At 44.7% G+C, this 22,864-nt stretch overlaps 1 protein-coding gene across 2 annotated transcripts in view; it reads right to left on the reverse strand.

Moving 5' to 3' along the window:
* Positions 1–11,546: 11,546 nt before the first annotated feature.
* ANTXRL (ANTXR like) overlaps positions 11,547–22,864 on the reverse strand; it is a 94,419-nt gene continuing 83,101 nt past the window's right edge. For both annotated transcript variants that reach the window (XM_090057286.1, XM_090057285.1), the window contains exon 19: positions 11,547–14,834. In XM_090057286.1, the coding sequence (XP_089913412.1) occupies positions 14,613–14,834 (222 nt within the window). In that variant the 3' untranslated portion in view covers positions 11,547–14,612. The remainder of the gene's footprint in view (positions 14,835–22,864) is intronic.

Consider the following 22,864-nt stretch of genomic DNA (forward strand, 5'->3'; position numbering starts at 1 on the left):
TCCAGGCAGACAGAAGCTAAACTACTAGAAAGTCGGGATTTTCCACATTTTGTCACAGGCTGAGTTGGTTGGACAAACTTGCCCTGCTTCACAAATTGTATGTGTACCACCGAGAAAGGAAAATGGGCAGGAATAAGCTGATTTTGACAGTAAAGACTGGTTTTGCTTAGAAAAGATTAAAATAGGGGGTTTGCTGCTAAAAAGTCTGGGTCCCCTTTGATTGCATATTTGTTTATTTAGCTGTATCCCTAGAAGACCTGAATGCTTTGCAAATGGGGGGACTGAATCTTAGAGAAACAAAAGACCAGATTCCCAAAGGCATTACTGAAATCACTGGGGATTAGCTGATCTGCTCAAGGTGTCCCAGAGCTGGAAATCAGTCAGCTCTCCTGGGCCCCAAACCAGTGCTGTAACCACAAGACCATTATTTCTCAATGTGAGGAATTATAAAATTGCACAAAATGCCAGAGATGTTCACAGGAAAGCAGAATCTCCCCAGCTTGTGAGCTTTGCTCAGCTCTAATTTTCTTACAAGTACTGCACACAATGGGATGTGGTGGCACTGTGGTGGCAGGTTGGTTACGGTGGCCTGCTATGGCTTTACAGCCTCAAGGCCAAGTCCACTGCAGACTGCCTCTAGTTGGCCCAGAGGTAAATGAGGGCCTGATCATTCAAGTTGGTCAGCCAAAAGCAGTATGGCAGCCTCATCTCTCCTTAGTGTGCCATTGGCTACAGGAGCCTTAAACACACTAGTCCAGTGGGATACCAGGTTCAGACTGAACTTTGAACCCTTTATTGGACACAATGGTTAACAATTTCAAACTTGGGAACTTAGAATTAGGCACTTATATGTATTTTTAGGCATTAAAATAAAAATGGTCTGATATTGAGGGCTTGTGAGCCATAAGCTGTACTGATATCAACATATCACAGCAGCAAGGTGAATAATAAATCTCCCTGTGGACGTTCTGTTACTCTGAGGTTTGTTTAAGCTCGATTGAAAAATTTTACTCTTATTCCCAAACAGGAGCATGACACATGGTATTCTAATCATTCAGCGCCATTAGTATAATTATTGTAGTGAGTTTTCTTGTATAGACAGTCAGAAATCCTGTCTCCCTCCAGCCTCATTAGTTTAAGTAAAACAGGAGCTGTGATTGCTTTTATTTGGGCACCTAGTATGGGTGAAGGTATCTAACTGGAGGCTCCCAGGTTTGAAGATGTTGCCCAGTGATTGTAAGAGAGGGTAAATTTTTTACCACTGCTGAATGGCTTGTAGAAAAAAATGTTGGATCATGGCAATGAGTGAGTGATGCCAATGGGAATTTACTTGTTTGGTATTTATACCCACAAAGACAGTTATTGTATATGTTCAACTTGCTGGGATTTTTTGGGCACCACAGTAGTTACTCAACAATCTGCGTATGAGTGATGCAAGCAGCATGTTGCATCAAACATAGGTGTTTCAAAAAGCCATATGTGGAAGATGACTGTATTCTTCCAGCTCCAATCTTAGGGGATATCTGAATTTTCCATTTCAGGTTTTCTTTAGTAATGAAAAGCAATTCTTCTGATGGTGGGGCAGAGGAGAAAAGTGTTGGAGAGAAAATGAGATAGTGGACTTACATGCTGCCTAGAGTGTTATACAGAGCAAACGGTCAGGTTGGGGCAGATTACAGAATAAGTGCCTTGATAAAGAACTTGTTGTGACTGTGTCAGCACTCTGGCCTGGGTGTCCCTCCTGTTGCCCTTTCTGGGGAGAACCATTCCCCAGCTGAGGCGCTTGGCTGCCACATCTTGATGGAAGAAGTGTGTGTGTAGCATTTTGCCTTAGTAGGAGACCAATGCTCACCTGGGTTGGGGTAGTCGGTTATCTGCTTCGCTGCATTCTAGGATACTGTTTGGGAAAACACTTCTGGGGTCTGGATCGGGAGCCCCTCCACTCCCGCCGCAGGCATCCGTATGATTCCATATGATTCTTTGGTCACACCACTACCAGGCACCAATACAAGCTGGGGACTGACTGTCTGGGCAGTAGCTCTGCAGAAAAGGACCTGGGAGTTACAGTGGACAATAAGCTGAATAGGGGTCAGCAGTGTGCCCTAGTTGCCAAGAAGGGTAACAGCATACTGAACTGCATTGGTAAATGTGTTGCCAGCAGGTCATGGGAAGTGGTTATTCCCCTCTATGGGACAGGGGCCCACCTGAAGTGAGACAGGTCCAGGACTCTTCTCATCTGGGGGCCCTAGGTCCCCCAGGGTTCAGCTTGCTGGCCAGGGCCTCTCTCTCTGGTGGCTGCTATTTCCTGGCCAGGACTTCTGGTGTGCAGCACCCAAGCTGCATATCTCACAGAGCACTGTGTTTAGCACTCTGGCAGCATTGCTCCGAGGCAGTGAGGCTTTTTGCCAGACTGCAGGTAAAGGAGAGGGGGTGAGTGGAGCATTCTCCTTCCTTAAACTCCTCACCCTGCTACACTTGTTAAATGCTGTCCTCAGGACAGCAGGCAGGTCAGTGTTCCAGCCAGCTGGAACAGGAATACCCATGCCTTGGGAAATTCCAAAATTAAATTAAAACGTTGTGAAATGGAATGAAAACTTTGAAACATTAACATTGTCTCCAGAATAGACTTTCCTCATTTCATTTGGAAAAAGTCCTAATGTCCCTGCATGGGGAGCATGTGAAATATTCCTCAGGCTTCCAGAGCTGCCCAGAGTTGGAGTTGACTTACCAGATGTGGAGCTCGGCTGTTTACACAGCTGTGGGCCACTTCTGGGCACACAAGGGGCTGGGAAACTGTGAGCTCAGGGAACTGTGAGCACCAGCTCTGGGCTAGTCCACAAAATGAACTGCTGAGAAGCCTGATGCTTGAAGCCGGGGGCCCAGGGCTTCTAGGTTCCTGGGTCCTTTTTATCCCACCAGGCAGCCCTGAGCCTTGGAGCTGGGGATTCCCAGGTCCCTGGGCTCTTTGCTGCCACTCACAATGCAAACCTGCTTGGTTTCCAACAGGACTTGGTTGAAACCTGACCTGTGCCATGGAGTTTACCATTTTAACAAATCACTGTCTTTTGATGGAAACCCTTTTCAGCAGAAAATGTATGTTTGGCTCTAGTATTTATAGCAGAACACCTATACTTCCTACAGACTGGCAGTTAGTAGGCCAGGGTGGCACCTTGGAAACTAACTGGTTCAGAGAAAAACACGCTTTTCTAGGCAACCACCTACTTCATTAGATGCTATGACATACTATGCTAATATAGTAGGGGTGTCAAATTCACCCGGAGGGTCTGGTTCCATGGGCCTGCATCTTTGGGTCCATGTCAAGCAGCAGTGTGGGTTTGGGGAAGCGTGGCTCCCCAGAGCTGTAGCCTGCCAGACTACCAATGGGCCAACTGCAATGGTTCTGCAGGCTGGATCTGGCCCGTGGGCCATATGTTTCACACCTCTGTAATACAGCATCAGACAAAGGAGGCTTCTGCCTATGAAAGTTATTGCCTCTCTGAATCAGTTAGTCTCTAAGGGTCCCCTGTCCTACCTTCTGTCCAACATACAGTAACACAGCTAACCTCCTCTTTCCTATAGCATGCCCTAGTTTTTCCTACTGCACGTCACAGTCAGGGAGCAGGTAACACGTTAGCCTTTGTACAAACCACAAAATTGGCCTTTAAAGCACCTTAAATGCCCTTTTGCACCACTTTAATGGTGTTGCTGTTTGCACGTTCGGCAGTGTATTCTGCTTTAATGGCGTTGCTGTTTGCATGTTTGGCAGTGTATTCTGCTTTAATGGCATTGCTGTTTGCGTGCTCAGTGGCATATTCCACTTTAAGTGACTTTGGCACATAGTAAGATAAAACACCTCTGAGGTGTTTACACCTAACAAAGTGCAACAGTGCATGGGGTGCTGGAAGGCGATGTGCTCGGGGCTTGGAGGGCCCTGAGCAACTCAGGGGCTGTGACAGCCAAACCTTGGGTCTCCAAACCTTGCAGATCACAACTGGTCTGAAATACAGGGTAGAGAGTGCATAACATGGCATGCTCCCTTTCTATGTGGAATATCAATGCAGTTCATCCCTTTATTTCTAAAATGGGCATTTCCTGGGCTGGAAGTCATATTGATTCAGTTTAGATTGCAAGATCCTTGGGACAGGGATTGTCTCTTTGTTCAGTACATGGCACAAGGGGCTCCTGGTCCATGAATTGATACTCCTTGGTATCATCATCATCATAATAATATGAAGCAAAGGCATATATTCCATCATTCACATTCACAAAGTCAGAACTGTCCTAGGTGTTTAATAATGGAAACAAATTGTTTTTTTTCTGCCCTCTGGTGGTGAGTATAACCAGAGCTAGGGGCCAGTCACCAAGGTGTAAATTTTGTCCTTGTCTGAAGGAATGCAATGTCCCCTAAAGCCCAGGTGAACTGCATCTACATGCTTTGATAGTAAATAATGGGTCTTAATTATGTGAAGGCATAAATTAATCTGATTCCAAAGCGGTTCAGAGTCATGTTTTGAGTCTGGAAGTATTTCTAATGTGAGGACAATGTCTGCTGAAATTCAGAGAAGGACATTTATGTAGGAAATGACTAGTGAATAAATAATACAAGGCTCAGTGTAGCCAGCTGGAAATGTCCCCATTCTATTCTGAATGTAGTCCTTTGTGCAGAGACTTGCTCTTAGGAACAGAGGGAACATACAGCTTTGATTAGCAAGACAAGTCAGAGCCACAACATTCAGTGATGATCAGACCCAGCATTTTTGCATCAGTCCATAAGAGAGACACAGGCCAGCTGCCTACCTGGGATCCATAGCTCTAGAGGCAAAATGTGGAAGGCTGTTCAGGGCCCCTCTGTATCACCATTTGAACCATTAGCCCAATGCCCTCACTGAAAAGGGTAACAAGACCATCTATTGTAAGGATTAACATAAGCAAGGGCTTTGGACCAAGCTCTAGTTAATGGAGTTAGGAGACAACTTTCCTGGGGGACCAGGGAAATAATCCCACAATGCCTTTCTACACAGCTTTTGCTTCCTCCCTGTCAGACAGGACACAAGACTATATGGGCCTGTTCCTGTGGTTCCCATGTTCTAATTTCACACCTTGGATCAGAGCACCTTGTCTCCTACCAGTGGTGACTCCATCTCCTTTTATGTCAGACTGGACACCTCTGCTTTTCTACTGAGGGAGCACAATATGCTTTCCAAGGAGTTAAAATCTAAATGACTAATCAGGAGATGGTGCCATCTGCAATAATTTTCTTTCTCTATCCCCAGCTGTTCTGCTTTCACCCAGACACCTTGGGGCTTGTATGCCATGCTCTCTCTTTCTGCAGGTGGACAGCCCTGTGAATGGCCCTTAGTCAGGGAGCATACAATGATTGGCATTGATTTGTGTATCTTACAACATATCTCTTTCTCAGGAAACTCTGAGAGCTTTCTCTGATGTGCTGTGAAAGGCTCTTTCAGTATTAATAGGTTAAGTGCACTTTAACGCTTTCCTTGCCTCACTCTGTCTTGAGGCACAGTGTTCCTGGTAGCAGTATGAGGAGGGGAAAACATAGCTCTGACTTGTGCCATCTCCACATATAAGGCAGTAGGCAGGATGCAGTGATGGGAGCAGGGGGGCTGGGGAGGTCCTGATGGCAGGAGAATCATCAGTGCTGCCATGGACCTGTAGGGCAGTGTCTTTGTGCTCCCCTTCTTCTGCGTACCAGAGGGAGGATTCATGCTAACCCCATGAAACCCAATGGAGGAAGGATGTGTGGGGATAGGACAGGGCCTGCCACTGTGATTAATCAGAACCAACAGTGACAGCTGCAATGGTTAGGGGCCAGTTTCTAGCTCAAGGCTTAGAAAGCAGCCTTGGAAGGTCTTAAGAGATGCTCAAACCCTGGCCTCTGCTTCTGGCCAGAAACTGTACAATAACAAATCCAGAGGCAAACAGCAGTGTTCCAGGGCTGTAGTGACACGGTGAACTTTGCATATCTGCACCATAAATGACGTGTGCCCCCAGATGCTGGGGGGGCACGGCGACTGCCCTCAGGTGTCCGCGTTGAGCGGGGAGCTCCCGCAGGTGGCCACAGCAGTGTTGGTGGTGGGGAGAGGGGTGGCGAGCACTGACCAGCAGTCAGCGACCACCCTCAGATGCTGCCAGCAGCATCAGCAGCAGCCAGCAGTGATTGGGGATCACCTGCAGGCACTGCTGGTGGTGTCGGTGGGTGGGCGAGTGACGACTGCCCGCAGGTGTTGCCGGCAGTGTCAGTGGTGCTTTTTGCATGTGCACCCGCACGCACCCACTATGTGTCACCAATGATCTGCACAGGGGTCAAAGAAGGTGCTGAGAAGTAGGAAGTGGGGGCAAATATTTCTCCCTGCGGCTGCTGGCATGCTTGTAAAGTGAATCACTCACATGAGGTAACTAAATCTCTAAGCAGGTACCAAAGGGGCCTTGGGTTTCAGAGGTGCTGAGCTGCCACAGCTCCCTTTGACCTGGTTGGGAGCTGAGGGAAGTCAGGGGAAGTACAGCTGATTAGTGTGCACAGCATTTTGATGGTTGAAAGCCCTGGCTCGGGAGTACATTGATACTACCATTCCTGGTCCCAAGTGTGAAGCTGTCTCTGCTGCCTGCTCCCCCTCTGGGCTTCTTTTGGGACAGTGCTGGGGTACAACTACAAACCTGGCAAGGGTTTGAATAGTAGCAGAAGCAGATAAGCTTTCAGGGCCTGTTCTAAGCCCAGTAAAGTCAATGGGAGACATCATAGATTCAGTGGGCCACTGGATCAGGCCCTTACAGAATAGGGAATTCATAAAAATAAACTAAACAGCTTTTAGCTACCTAAGCTTTGAAACTCATCCACATGCTTCTTGGAGGCCTTGGTGGCTCCTGAGGTCATCCTACCTGTTGGTGCCCCATGTATTCTTGGAATTAAGGACATGACTCAGCTTAGTTCCTGTGCTCAGTGTAGAGGGAAATGAGCTACTTCCTATTTTAAGTAGTGAATCACTTCACAGAGGTGTCTGAGACACCAGAGCAACCAGGTGTCTGAGACACGGGAGCAACCAGTAGCCTTAGCAAGAATATAAAGAGGGTTGGGAAAACTCCTGAGCCTGTGTGAAGCTGAGGTTTCTCCATGATCACTTGCCCCATGACAGAGGAGAAGATGATGCCCATTGGAGTGCTGGGTACCAGCTGTAATTATTTGAGGCAGCAGATCACCCAAGAGGGTCTCTTTACCCTTGCTGTCTGGTATGTCTCACACTCATCCAAAGGGCTCTCTTTAGTGCCTGGGTGGTAGATTCAGTGCTATATGCACTAGGCTACTCTGTTTCTCAAGGACTATGTTTTATTGTGTGTTTTGTCATGCTCCTTGTAGTGAGGAGAAAAAGATGGATGGTGCTAGCATGTCTACCTATGAACAAGTCAATCATTAAAATGACCTATGAACCCTTGAACAGATCCTTCTTGTGGAGAACAAAAGAGTAAATGTATTCAAGGAAAATCTTTTTTTTTCAATTTCTTTTTAGTTGGCTGAGGTTCAAGAATGGAAAATCCTTGAACATGTGAGGAACCAAAGTCTTTTGATGATAGCCTGTAAAAATCACAGAGTCTGGGTGGCACAGGGAGACTTAAAAGAAACTGTCCATGTGCTGGAGGGAGAATCCTGCATCTCTCAAGGGATTGTGCTCCGAATCCAGAATGGGAGAAACTTGAGCCAGGCAAAATGCATGAGCTTTTATTATTTTTGTCTGTATCTCTGTAACTTCTGAGCTAAATAAAGGGTTGTGGATCTTTCTTGTTCTCTGCGTGGGGGTAGAGGAGTGGGGGACTAGAAAAATGACCTTTTTCCGCAAAAACGAAATGTTCATGTAATTTTAAATTTTCCATTTTTGTGGGAAAATCTGAAAAATTTTCTAGGGAAATTTCAAATAATTCCTTTTAATCTCTCTGTTTACATCTAGTCCATAGTGCACTATTAGGTTAGGGACAGATGTTACACATAAACTGGTTTAAGTGATCAGAAACTGGTTTAAAGCTGTAAAAGAACAGATGTTCAGTGCACATAAACCAGTTTGAAAATGACTGAAACTGAGATAAACCTGGTTGAATGTAGTATCAGACTTAACTGATTTGGGTCAAATCAGTTTATGCAATGCCTGTCCCAGACCCCTTCCTGGTTCAACTTAAACCAGACTCCTCCGGCATCCTGGCATGCTCTCTGGACTGGGCTATCTGCTCCAGCAGAGCAGGGCTAGTTCTGCCCCTGTGCTCCCCAGTTGAACAGGAGCAAGCAGGGGTGGGGATCTGGCCAGAGAAGGGTTTAATTGCCCCCTCCCAGTGCCACCAGCAGGGACATGAGCTGGGTTGGCTGGGCACTCCCTCCTTGCTGCAGCAGCAGGCCACCATGGACCCTGAGGCAGAGGGGACATGGAGGGGGGTTATTCCTTCTCCACCCGCACTACCCTTGTTGGGGCACCACAGCCAAGTCTGTCCACCGTGACTGCTGCTGCTCACTCCATGTGAAGGGCAAGCAGAGGGATAAGGCCACTTCTGCCTTCTCTGCTGGATGCCAGAGGAAGGGCAAATAGCCCGTTCCTGCCCCCCGCCAAAGGGACTCTGCCAGACAGTGTCTGGCTGTGCCCTCTCCTGGCTGCCGCAGCAGGGCCCTTGTTGGAGGCAGCCACCTCTGTCATAGTGTTGGGGAGTGTGAGCCCATTTCTGGTAGGGGCACTGTGCTGCGGGACAGGCAGAGTTGTGGCAGACTTTGCACAGCAGTACCAGGGCTCAGAGGGGGCAAAAGCCTCCCCCCCAGCACTGTTGTGGCCCACACCAGCTTTCCTCACCCCACAGCACAGCCCTTCCACTGGGAAGGGGCTAGCACTCAGGGAAACCACTGCTGCCCCTGTCACAGTCACTCCCCCCTCACTGCTCCAGCAGCCTGGAAGGGGCAGGGCCAGACACTGGCTGCCAGGCCCTCTTAAATGAGGGGGCAGGAACTGGAGTTATTCCCCCTTCTGCCTCCAGGGCACTGCAGTGGGGTCTGCTTGCTCTGACCACTGCTGCCACCGCTCACTCTGTACTTAGGGCAAGCAGCGAAATTAGCCCCTTCCTGCCCCCCTCCCTCCAGCATCCAAAACTTCTGGCAAAACTCTTCCAAAGCTTATGGTGCTGCAGAGAGGTCCCCGAGGACTGGAAGGGGGCCAATGTTGTACCATTTTCAAGAAGGGGAGGAGGGAGGACCTGGATAACTATAGGCCAGTTAGCCTGACTTCTATTCCAGGGAAAATCCTGGAAAAATTCCTCAAGGAGTTTACCTGCAATAGTCCTGCAGAAGGTAGGATTCTGAATGACAGCAGCATAGCTTCGTCGTGGGCAGGGCTTGTCTTACCAAGAAACATGGCCCAGAGCACTCTTGCTCATTAAGGATCACATCACAGTTCTTCCTTTAAGAATACAGTTAACAGGGGTTCCCTCCAAATAGAAGTAATTGACTTCTTGCAAATTGTTTGATTAGTTGAGGGCCTTTTTCACTTCCTGTCCTGATTTGCTAACGTCGGTAAGAGCTTTGCTGTTGGCACCACTACAGTGGAGTAGGGCAGACAGGCTTGTATACCTAGGTATAGTGTTCTCTTGACTTTGAAAAATCTGCTAGGAAGAAAGCTGCTAAATCAGCACTACAGGCTATTTATAGACCAGGCTATAACCAAAGGCCTGGATCCAGACATTCCTATTCTCTAGAGAAGTTGAGGTCAGCCCTGAATCCTCTGTCTCCAGCATGCAGCTTGTGTTAGAAGCCTAACCAGCAACAGCTGTATTGAGTGTCAGGTTTTTGTTAACACAGAATAAAAATGCCCAAGCCTTGACTCCAGGAGGGCTTTTATTTATGTGATCTCTCAAGAGTCTTGGGTAGCTCTTCCTGTAAGGAGCAGATGGAACAACATTTGTTAGAGCCAGGCAGAAACTAGCAGAGGCCACAAAACCAAACGGCAAATTTTGTCTTGTAGTCAGTGTGGGGAGAGGAGCAGGAAAGCGCCTGGCTCTTTGTCAGACACCGATTCTGCTGATTATGGAATGTAGCCCCCCCAAGACAAAAGATACCCGCTCAAATTAGAGACAAGCAAATTACAGCCCTTGAGGTACTGCATTCCACCCCAGCACAGACTCGACCTGCCTAGGCATGCCACAGCTTTGGTGCAATGACTTACCACCAAGTCCAGATGCCCCAAATCAGCTCTGCCACTTTCACGGCAAGCACCCTTGGCCTCACAGTAGTGCTGTGAGTGCTGGCGTTTAACTGATCACCCTGCTGCAGCTCCATTACAGTACAAAGGGCCATAGGTCAGATATATTGGCTATGCCTGGCTCAGAGAGTCCTCTATGCCTAGTAGCTACCTTTGTTAGTTCTGAGCTGCCTTCACCGAAGCTGCAGGAACAATAAAGTTTTAGGATGGGCTGGGAACAGCGTAGCCCTTATGCTGCTACAGTTCCTATACAGGAAAGACCCAGGCCCAGGCCCAGGCAGGCCCAGTATAAGGAGGAATGTGGGCTGCAGTGCTCCTTTCTTTTGCCTCCCAGTGGCCTGAGTTATCCAGCTGGCTTTGCCCACTCCCATCTGCATGCATTACCTTCCTCATTCCACACAGAGCTGTGGCTGATTCGACTGCGTGCAGAGTGCAGCTCAGCAGCTTTCCCACCACTGTGATTACTAGTAATTGTAGCCTGCTGATCTGGGATTTTTGTGGCTTTCTCCTGTGACCTCTGCTTTTGATGCATCTCTGCTAAAGCCATCTCTCTCCCTATCCAGATACCCCAAGGATTCAGAGTTTGAAGATACAGATTGTGTGAGAAGGGAAAGGATAGGATCCAACCCTTCTGTCCTTACTTACGCAAGAGTCCTAAAGTCAGTGAGAGCTTTGCTAGTGTCAGAAGTGCAAGATCTGGCCCTAATCTCGCCCCCATGATGCTGCAGCTGTAAAATTCACCATAAGCTGCTCCATGACACAGAATTGAGGGCCAGGACCTTAGTTGTCCTACATCTTTTAAAATTATGCTTCCATCTCACAATATAGCAGAAATAACTTTGAAATTGTGACCAGAGTATAAGAGACATGACTGGGGGATTTTGGTGAGGCTTCTTTAGGTTTATACCCACATACCTTACATTAGACTATGCTCCTACATAACAAAGCATGACCCCACCCCTGTGAAGTGCTCTAGGGTTGAAATTCCCGTTTCATAGGTGGGGAATAAGCAAGTTACCCATGGCCATGTAATGAAGCAGTAGCAGATGATGGAATGGTTCTCAGGAAGCTAGCTCCCAGTCCACTGCTTTAACCACAGCATAACGGAAGTAACCAGGGACTGTGAACTAAAGGGTCATATATTCTTGGATGATATCAAAAGAGGAGTATCATGTCTTTCTGTAGACCAACTATAGGCACTGGGGTACATGCTGGGGAACTCTAGGAGCATGAGTCTTGAAGCATCTGATTTGCAAGACAGCTGCTCTATCTTTTGTGCTCTTTTAAATACAGCAAACCCATTCCCTCTAAACCATTAAGCACTTTTATTGTAGATTGTAAATCAATTAAGACTACATTAGGATGGATTATGAGAGTTTGGCTACAATTTCCCACATTCTCACGTAGGTATTGTTGTTGCAGGGTTTTCAGAGAAATGAAGCAGGTGCACAAAATGCATAAAGGTTATACAAATTATAACATGGAAGCAGCCTGTTAGTTACAGAAAGCTGTACAACACGTACCGGCAACAAGCATACTCCCTGGATAAAAACCTCTTAGCCCTTCAGAAATCCAACAAGTTCCATCAAACTTCCTCAAACTCACTGCCCCCAGTTTGTTTGGAGGCTGTTACATCAGCCCACATTCCCCACTATTTCCAAAGCATACACCTTTCTAGAAAAGATTAGTACAGTACATTGTTTTCCTTTTTAAAAAACTGTTTCCCCAAATGTAAATCTACTATAACCTACATATTGGTTCAAGCACTCAAACATTAGGATTCTCTATGCATTATTCAAAAGCATCAGCTCAGTAGCAAACTTCTAAACACACTAGGAAGTACTCAATATTTCCTCTTTCCCAAAGTTACAGAGAACAATATGAAAATGCTATACTGCATTATCACACTTGCATTCATCATGTCCCCAGCCATCTGTATTTATTTACCTCAAGCCCCTTTTAATAAATTACTCTAACTGTCCAGCAGTAAGGTCCAGAAGCATTCTGTCTCCTCCAGGTAAAACTCTCTATATTTACAGAAGCAGGGATTTCTAAGTAAAATGCTTTTAAGCAAACTGAAAATGACGAAGGATATTACTGATCATATTTAAAGACTGACAGGAATAGAAAGGATTAGGAAAAATGGGTACATGTGTATCTGAACTGGTACAGTTCATGAAATGAATGCACTCGTCAATGAGCTCTTTCACTCCACCCTAGAGCTGACTTTTGTTACCTTTAGGTCTGTTTAATCCACAGCAGCCCCCTCTCCAATATCCATGCATGAGCTGAAAGGAGGAGGTGGCCCTCATCTTGATATGCTAAATCAAGATGATCCTGGACAAACCTAGGTCACTTGGGGTTTGATTCCCAGATGCTTTGCTCCCTTCCAGCACAGTTTATACCTGTGCTAAGTGCCACTTGCTGCCAGTTGCAGATTTCCCCTTGCCTCAGGGGTTTTGTTAGATGCTCACCTGAGCCAGGTTTAAATGATGGTGCATGCTCATTGAAGATCATTCTCTTGTGAAATATTTGTTGCACATCATATTATGGGCATGCTGCCATGTTAAAAGTCATGGACCAGGGTTTCAACTGGCAAAGATTTGTGTGAGGCTGCCTTGGCTTCAGTGGAGCTACACCACTTTACACTAGCTGAAGATTTGGCCAGACTATAAAAAGACCCTGCCCCCTCGTTTTTTTTCCTCAACACTGTTATTATAACTGCTGAGATAATTGCAGCTGGACAGGTTTTAAAAACCTGAATGTCCTTTTTGCAGCCAGCACTGTACCTTTACATTAGTGCTGCCTTCAATTTGGACAATGAAAATAAGTTGGTGGTTTCATTTGTGCTTTTCACCAGCTTTGAACTTCAGCTCTCATGCAATGCAGTGGTGGTTGTGTTGCAGCAGCAGCAGGAGAGGTTTAAGATACTGAAAAGAAACACCATGAGAATTTAGGTAGATACAAAAAACCTCCAATTTTCCACTGACTGAAGTTTGAAATAAATGGAGTTATACCCCTGTAAATGCCACCTTTGCTTCTATATAAATCACATGAACAAAGATAGTGCTAGCCAGCAGGTGAACCTGCAGACACTCTTTCTCATATGATATAACACGTAACTGGGTTAAAAACTGTACATTCATAAATTATTTTGATCCACTGGGGATTATTTGCTCCCAAGCCATTTAGGCAGCACTTAGCAAGCATCATTCATGAGTCACTCTAGGACCCTACCTCACATAATAGCTACCTACATATCTGTGTGCGCGTGCGCATGATTCTCTAGTGTCAAACAGAACCGAGGCTCATTGCTTTTCATGGGCCAGAAGTCCTTCACACTTGGTGTGTTAAAAAAGGGGGAAGCCCCTGCTGATAAGCCATATTTTGTATTTTACACATGTGTGAAGTCTGAGATATCTGAATCAGAAAAAGGCCCAATCCTACTAACAGTGTAAGAAAACCTGCACTACTAAAAGGAAGTGGAATCATTCTCTTATAAGCTCTTGATCTATTTAACACAAGTTGTTTCTGTAAAGTGACATTCTTGTGTAGATTACAGATGTTTTTGTTCTATGGAGGAGAATTTCTGTGTAAATGGAAATTACTGAAAGAGCCCAAAAGGAGGTCTTTCTCCCCACCAAATTCCTCTGAACTTTGTGTTAAAAAGAACCTGGATCTGCCCCAGTCTGGCATGTCTAAAACCCAAACTGAGCCTTTTTGGATTCTGTCAAGATGAAAATGAACAACAAAGGACTAAATCCATAGATTTTGGTTTAATGCTGATCTTAGGAGGAAAAAATCACAGCATAGGACCCACAGACTAGATTCCCGAAGGCATGTGGAACAGAACTTCACCCCTATCTATTATCAACCAAAGAAACTCCACCTGCAGAATCAAAGCATTTGCCTTTGTCATTATTGTTCCATATCTGCATTTTAAGGCACTGCTGCTTGTGGGAAAAAGAAGCAACTGTTTCAGTGCCCCACAATTAACCCTCTGCAGGTGGCAGCTATCAACTGACTGATGCATGTGTATCTGACTAGGATTTTAATGTTTGATATGACATGTCATACAAACATAGCGTGTGGATAAATCCTATAAAAGTATAAAAATTCTATATGTATAAAAGCTGCTACTATGTCTAGATGATTATTCTGGTTTTGTTCCCTTCCCAGCACCTGTGGATCTAACAGCTGAAAGTTTACTCAGCATGTGTAGTATAAATATATTCATACATTAAAATTGACACGTGGCAATTTTTTTGCTGACCAGCAACAAATTGTGATATCTTTCAACTGTAAACCAAGACTCAATAAATATGCTGTGTTCAGCAAAGAGATGTGTGTTGTCAATCTTGGTTTTGCCACACTCTAAGCCATAGGCTGTGGGGGTAGGCGTGATGGCGGCGGTCCCGGTGGGGCTCGGGATGGTGGTGGTCCTGGAGGCGGCTGCCTGGAAGGAGGCTGCAGGGAGGCTGCAGGAGAGGGGCTTCTCGTAGTACTGTTGAGGGGGATGGCATCATTCTTCGGCGGCGGACTGTAAGGGGTGGACGTTCCGTCTGATTTCACCCGGGTGAAGCTTATGCATCTTCCCTGGTTAAAAGAGAAATCAATATTCATGAAACCCCATGTGGTTCTGTGCATCTTTAGCAGCAAATAGAAACCCTGGTGCCACAGAGGTCAAGAGCAGTGAAGATCTATCACTTTAGTTTTCAATAAATATTCAGTCAGCCCCAGTCACAAATTTCAACTTTACCCAAACATGGGACATTTTGACTCAGCTTTTGGATGAGTCTGTTAGAGAAAAAGCCTGAAAGAACCCTGCAATTCAGATCCTGCTCCACAGTCTTCCAGGGAGGGCTTGCTGGTGTTTGGAAATGGAGTGTTTATAGTAGTAAAGAGGCAAGGATTTCTGAGGGTAATATCCTTTATTAGACCACCTGTGTAATAGGGTTCGACAAGATTTCAAATGCAAGACATTCTTCATTGGATCTGTGAAATCTAAGAGACGTTAACCTGGAAACTACTATACTAAAAGTTGTTAATGTGGAAACTACTAAACTATAATAGTAAAGATACTTTGCATGTACAAAGAAGCTTTCCAGTCACAGATCTTACCATTTTTTGCATGGGAGGGTAAGTATTATTGTCATGATACAGAGGGCCAAATGACAGTGAAAAGGAGGGAAGGGCTTGTCTAAGGCAGTACAGCGAGTCAGTGGCAGAAAGAACAGAATCCAAGCTGCATGACGCCCAGGTCCCTGTTCTAGTCACTAGCCCAGGCAGTGTCTAATGACTGCTGACATATGCAGGACAAGTTGATTCAAGCTCATTGAACACGTCCCACACTTGGCCTTTTCTGCTCAGACCTACGTTAACATAACTGCTGTCTTCCATCGCATCCAGGGGAAAACACAAAACCTCCCTTACCTGTCAGAAACAAAATACCCAGTTCCCCTACCTCACTGACTGCTAGTGGGAGCTCATTTTCAAATAAGGACCTTCATAAGGCTATTTACATCTACCTAACAAACAGAAGCATTAAACAGCTGTGAAGGTCTTGGACTTTCAATCTGCTGCTCTACAGGGCTGCTACCTGTAACAACTGGTTGCTATAATGTAGACAATACATGTTTGCTGATATAGCTGTGTCCACACTAGTGGCACTTTGGTGGTACAACATATCAGATACCATGTACAAGTAAAGCTCTGCCAGTATATCTACAGCCTGCAAGTTCCTTAGACCAAGGCCCCACATGGAGAACATGCAGTCAAGTGATACAGTAGCATGTTCCTCCTCTGGTGAGATCTTGAAATAGATGCCTCCTACAACATACTCAAACTTATGGGCTATGGGTAAGGGAGTTGGGCAGATGGAGAATAACTCTTTAATACGTGTGGAGTGTTGGTATGAAATAGAAGTAAACAGAAAGTGGACTTCATTCAGTCAAAACAGAGGCCTAAAGAGAGGGAGAAAGAAATATTCTGGCCCAATCCAGCCTCCCCCTGAGCAGAACCCAGGCACTATCCAACACTTACTGACTGAAATGTGCCAAAGGCTTACTCAGCCATCCCTGCCATACCCTTGCTCCTGCCCTGCCCTGCCTCCCCACCCTCCCTTACTTCACAGCTTCCAGGCCTGTCCTTCCTCACCGCTGCTTAAAGAAGCTCCTTAAATAATGAGCAAATTGAAAAGCATTGCATGGCTGCTGATGCTAGACATGACAGGTATGCAATGCATCTGTCCACGAATCTTCTTCACCTGGACTGGGGTGGATCGGTAGGGGGTTTTACAATAAAGTGACTGCTGGAAACCATATAAAAGAGTTTGAGAGGCCCTTCACTACCAAATAAAATGAAGATTATGGTTTTCCAAGACTGCAGGCATGACACCCCTACTGGTCATGTGCTGGAGCCTGCCAATGCCTGTACATTGGCTGCAGCTCTGAAAAGTGCCTCAAAATTTTGAAAAGTGAATTGTGTGTGCAATGGCCACAACCCACATTTCTACAGAAACTGATTTAAAAGCATTGCTCTTAAAAGACAGGATTTTTTAATGAATCGAACATGCACAAGTGGGAATTTCCACACCACATGGTGCATTACTTCTGCTCTTCTTTTCATCTCATCTTTAAGACCATGCAAAAGGGGTATGGGCAGGCAGATGTTTAAACATCTGTTGGTTATTGCCAATATTCCCTCTAGAGTGTGTATGACAGCTGAGCCCTGGTTTTTGACAATAAAATTTTGGGAAAAAACACTGCTACTATATGAACAAATGCAACCCTGTGTCATCACTGGAGCTGGACTCATTCATACGAGACACCAGGACTTCTGGGATCCCATCCCACAGTTCTTTGCATTGCAGGAAGCTGAGCCAGCTGGCCATTTTTTCCTAGTGAACTGTGGGAGTACTTTTGTGTCCTTCAGGGCACAGGGGAAAGAACTGTGATAAAGCACTGAGAGACTATTAGCTCTTCAGCGGTTTATCCCTTCATTGCAAAGTGGACAGACTACTAAACTGAGCATAAGGCTTTAACCTGTAGCCCAGACAAATCAGCTGGCTGGTTTAAAGCCATACTACACTTGAGCCAGGTTTTCATGAGTGGCTGGCTAGGGGGGATATCCAAGTAAAAGTACCGCTTACACCTGCAGTGAAGACACTTCCTAAATGAGCTGCCCAGTGTCACAACTGGAGTCAGTGGCAGAACAGGGCAGTGCAACCAGGTGTTGCCCCTGGCCCAGCCTTCTTTGTCTCTAACCACCATTTGTCCTATTAGGTTTGTTTTCAGTGCCCTCTGCTACATTAATAAACTATGCCTAACAAATCCAACAATATTTACTTGCATGCAGCAAATGTGGTGAAAGTGCTCTAGTAAATGTCTGGATTTTGCATTTGTATTCTATGAAACCCCCTGACATTTACAGAGTCATGAATTTGCTAGGGCCAGATAATAGCACCAAAATATCACTGCTGTGTAGAAGAGTCACTTTGAGAATGAAATGAATTTGCTTAACTGAGGGAAAAAGCCAAATATGAAATAAAATAGTCTTTCTCCCGGTAAATAAAGCTACAAACTCATAAGGTTTTTGCCTACAAGCCTTTTCAGCCTCTCTGTTCAATCTCCCTCCCAAACATCAGTCCTAAATATATTCATAGTCTATAATCAAAGGGGACCCCATAAATCTGTTTGCATTACTTTCACTTCAGTTAAAGCAATAGGCATTGTCAAACTGCTGCCAGTTTCTGCCACGCTCTTTGATTTGTCAGACAGATGGGTAATTTAAAGGCCATGCACTGCATTGTGTCGTGAAAAATACAGTTGGGTTGGGAGAGTCTGACAGAAATAGATTTGGATGATCGATGTATATATTGTGACATTTCTTCTCCCAAGATTAGCAGTGTTAGCTTGCAATCTTCTCTGTCAACAATCAGTTAATACTGGATCAAATTCTTCTCAACACTCACTGAAGCCACTAATAAATCATGACTGGACTGTTATCTTGCACTACAATTCCAGAGTTAGGAGACAACAGGAGGAGCAAATGGTACTAAAAATAATGATAATAAATCATGCTTAGTCCATTTCATCATAAGATCTCAAAGTGCTTTGCAAGCACGATGGCGCTTAGCCTTCCAAAACAGTATTGGTCAGAGCCTGGAAACCTTCATGAAACAAGAGTTGGTTACAGAGTTACTTCTGTGGTTGAGGATTGCTCTCACAAGTAAAGGCTTCAGGATCAGATTCTGAACTTTTAACACATTCACACCAGCATAACACTGTATTCATCTTACATTAGCTCGCATTTCAGCCTGTCGTTGATTAAACACATCCCACCTTCACAAAGAGTAACATAAAGCATATATGTTGTGAGGCAGCAATTACGGAATTTGTTTCTATACATTTGGTTTGCCTAAGTAATTATTCTTTCCTAAAGCCAATACAGTGCATTTAAGCAAAGCCTACGATGGAGACAGCTTCTGCATTTTTTTCTGGTGTTTCTCACACACATCCCCTGTGCTCTCACTATAAAAATTAACACAAGTGATTAATAGGGGCTGACAGCCGCAATCACTCCAGTGGTGCAAATGGCATTATTTTCCCAGTAAATATGATTTGTGTTAAATCTTTTAAAGGAAGGTGTCAAAGTTGTAAGTTGCAGTAAGACCATAATGATCCCAACTGCGACAGGTGTTGGGAGCTGCTTTATTGTTTCATACGAAGCAGATGATCTGTATAAATCCAGTTCTGTCTGGTTTTCTCCGCACTCCTGGTATGAAATCTCTCAGATGGTCTGGCCCACACAGCTTATTGTCATTCATGGACCAACTGAAGGTCAGCAATACACCATATGGAGCTACGCCCTTACTTCAGTTCACATCTGCACAGTATTTGTAACATACAATTATTTTTCCTTCCCATATGTCCATCCACTTGTTAGTCTCTTGTTATCCTGTTTGCCAAATTGGCTTTTCAAAGATACAAATACTGGAGCAGCAGGATCTGCCCCCATCTTGACTCTGACTGCATCAATCAGGCTATTCAAAGCTACGACTCTCCCAGTGTAATGATCACATGTGTAATTCAGGCGCTTTGTACTTCTGGGCAAGGCCTCCTCGACCACCTAGGCTGTGATTTTTGTGTGTGGTTTAAAAGAAACAAACAAACAAAAACCCTTTTCAAAGCCACTAAGGCTTGTTTCTTGCCCATTAGTATTTAGTTCCTCAGAGACTGGTTTGCAAGCCTTTCATGTGCTATTCAGCAAGTCTTTTGTAAAATAGAGAGAACTTTGCTGAATGACACCAGCAACTTAAAACTCACATGTGCATGCAGGCAAAAGTTTTTACCTCTGGTTCTGACAGCATGCAAGGTTACTAAAGTAGAAAGATTTTTATACATTCACCCCTTTTGTCATTAGATTCCTTTCTATTTGTTATGCATTTCTTATGTGTTAGAAATTCAAGGATTTTTTGTCCATAATCATTTTCTCATGCAGACTGTTTGCACTGAAATTAGGAAAACAAAATATTTTTATGTTTAAAAATGGCATGTTTCACTGGACTTTACACTTTAAGTCCTGACAAGACTTCTGTGCATCTTAGGGTCTATATTATTTTTTAAATTTAAATTGAAAGCATTTATTTAAAGTTTATCACTTCAGGATAAAAAGATCTGAAGGTGTTTATATGTTTTGATATATAATGTCCATAAAATCTATGGACATTACATAAGAAACAGCAATAAAATACCTTTCAACAAAAATACAGTGCTTGGGAAATTAAAAAAATGACAATAATGTAATTTTCATTAGGTTTTTGTAAATAAAGGGTCCAAATTTATCCCTGTTCTATCTTCAGTAATTTCAATTAACTTTTTTGTATTAACAGCATATACAGTATGCATGTATCTGTTTTCACTTTCTATATACTGCTTTAAAAAAGGTCCCCAGTATTTCTTTTTGGAAGTACATATGAGAAGGTCAAAGGAATACAAACAGTTACTCAGTATCTACAAGCCAGAAGATAAGGGGAAAAGGTACATAGGAAAAAGTAAAATAAATGGTGCTACTTACAAGGAATGAGGTATTTGAATGAGGAATGAGGTATATAAGCAAAGTCAGAATCTATTTAGTAGAACCAAAGACTTGATCCAAAGCCCATTGAAATCAAAGGGAAATCAAGGCCCTCTGACTTCAGTGGTTTTGGATTTGGTCCTAACTGAATGTTGTGAAAGTTAAATCATGGGAAACGCTAGAGAACAGCGATTGAAAAGAGTGATGCACTGCTGATGAGCAACCTAAACCTAGCACTGAAAATTCAGCTCAGAATATGCAATGGGTGCCAGATTTAAAACCCACTGATATCTTCAGGGGGGTTTTTAAACCGATTCACATATCGATCAAGCAACAAAACAGTTTACAGATGTAATCATTCCATAAGGAAGGACCTGATCCATGGGGATTCTATGAACTCATTGTTCAAGTTGGCTAGGATGGTATCAGGATTAAGCTGTTAGAGTCTGGCTTCCCAGGAGCCAGAATCTATGTGAATCAACATTTGACAAAAGCTTCCTCACACATCACTTCATGCTGACTGAATGCTGAACATGTCATGGCTCATTAAAACCTTCACCAATTTCCTTGGAATTGCACTGATTACCCTGCAGCGTAAGGGCTAAAAATGAGTGGGGCACTGAAACAGTTTGTCACCTACACGAAGTCTGCCTGGTTTTCAGACTAGTTGAATAGCTCTTACCAAGGGAAACTAACATGCAAGAAGAGGCTACAATTTTGTTTAAAGATAGAAAAGCTTATATAAAACAAAGGAAAATGTAGAAAATGTAAAAGGTGCAACTTGGGACTAATTGTTCTTTTCTTTCTTTCTTTTTTTCTCATTTTCAGTCACTGTGTTTCAAATGAGGACATTCAAATAATCACAAGAAAGGGTCTGTTTTCTTTAGTGGTTTCACTTTTCAAATACCTCCTAAATGTATTAGTATTCTTTCTTGGATAATTATTTTCTATAGAATTGTGTACAGGGGCTCAGAATTAATGACCAGGATAACTGCAGTCAGCAAACTGTGAAAAGACTGAAGATAAACAGAAGTTGGCTGAAGGAAGAGGATCTTAAAATTCAATCCTAAAGAGGCACCAATACCTAAAAATGAAATTGTAACTCTTCCCCTTAAATAAGAAATCAACTTCACTCCTTTCTTAATAGCTAGTTTTATCTGGCCCCTGTATAAATAAACCAAGTTTGCTTAGAGAACAAAAATGGGTGATAGCCCTTTCTTACAGGGGTTTTGTGAGAATCAATACATTACACATTGTGGCCATGTCCAGACAAGCGTGGATGTGTGGTATGTGGCTGCAGCACCAAACACTGCACATGCAGGCATTCCCTGCACTGCTACTTTGCAGCGTGGGGATGGTGGGGAAGAGGGTGGCATTTAATTGACCCCAGGAGATCCTGAGGTCAAAAAAACCCACACCAAAAAAAAGCAGGGTGGCACATGTGGCAGCAACATACACCACCCAAAAGTGGAGCCTGGGGGTAACAATAAACCCCAACATGAATATGAGCCAGCAATGCGACGCAGGAGCCACTAGACCAGTTAAACTGGCATGCATCAATCGATGCATCTCCAGTAAAACCAAAGAAGTGATTTTCCCACTTAACTCAACATTGGTGCGGCTGCAGCTGGAGCATTGTATCCTGTTCTGGGTGTCGCACTTCAACAAGGATGTGCTAAAGCTTGAGAGGGTCGGGCCGCCTGCATGATCAGGGACTTGCATGGCAAGCCATGTGAGGAGAGGCTGAGGGATCTTGGATTCTTCAGCCTAAAGAAAAGAAGGCTGAGAGGGGACCCGACTGCAGCTTACTGCTATATCAGAGGCATACATCAGGGGCTCGGTGAACAACTGTTCACCAGGGCGCCCTGGGGGAAAACTAGAAACAACGGCCACAAACTCCTGGAAGATAGTTTGAGGTTGAACATTAGGAAAAACTTCGTTACAACTAGGGTGCCCAGACTATGGAACAAGGTCTCCACAGAGGTGGTGCAATCATCTACCCTAGAGGTCTTCAAGAGAAGACTGGATGGTAACCTGGCTGGGGTCATCTGACCCCAGATGTCTTTCCTGCTCATGCAGAGGGCTGGACCTGATGATCCCTTCCAGCCCTGTGATTCTATGGCTGGCTAGAGCCACGCTTCAGCTGCTGACCAGGCTCCCTGCTGCAGAAGCACTGTGGCTGCAGCTCCCCGAGGCTTGCAGGACCCCAGGTAAGGCTGCTGGGGGCTGGCCCCAGCCTCCACTCCCCCATCGGGGTAACCTGCCACATGCTGGAGCACACGTGGTGCAGGCATTCCCTGTAGTAGCAGCTACACACCTTGTGCTGCTGCTGCTTGTCCCCAGGGAAATGTGTTCCTGCTCATGGGGATGTGGCCTGTGAAGCCTTTGAATACCACAGTCAGGGGGTCCAAAGACAGATGATTGAGATATGAATGCAAATGCCCAACAGCACAAAAGTGAGCCTAACCCCCTTGGTATTATTTACACACAAATCATTGTTACTATCAACTTTATGTATTACAACAGCATCTAGGTCAGGAGCGGGCAAT

This window comes from Crocodylus siamensis, chromosome 7 (genome assembly GCF_052110815.1).
Source record: "Crocodylus siamensis isolate JL-2025a chromosome 7, ASM5211081v1, whole genome shotgun sequence".
Classification (NCBI taxonomy): domain Eukaryota; kingdom Metazoa; phylum Chordata; order Crocodylia; family Crocodylidae; genus Crocodylus; species Crocodylus siamensis.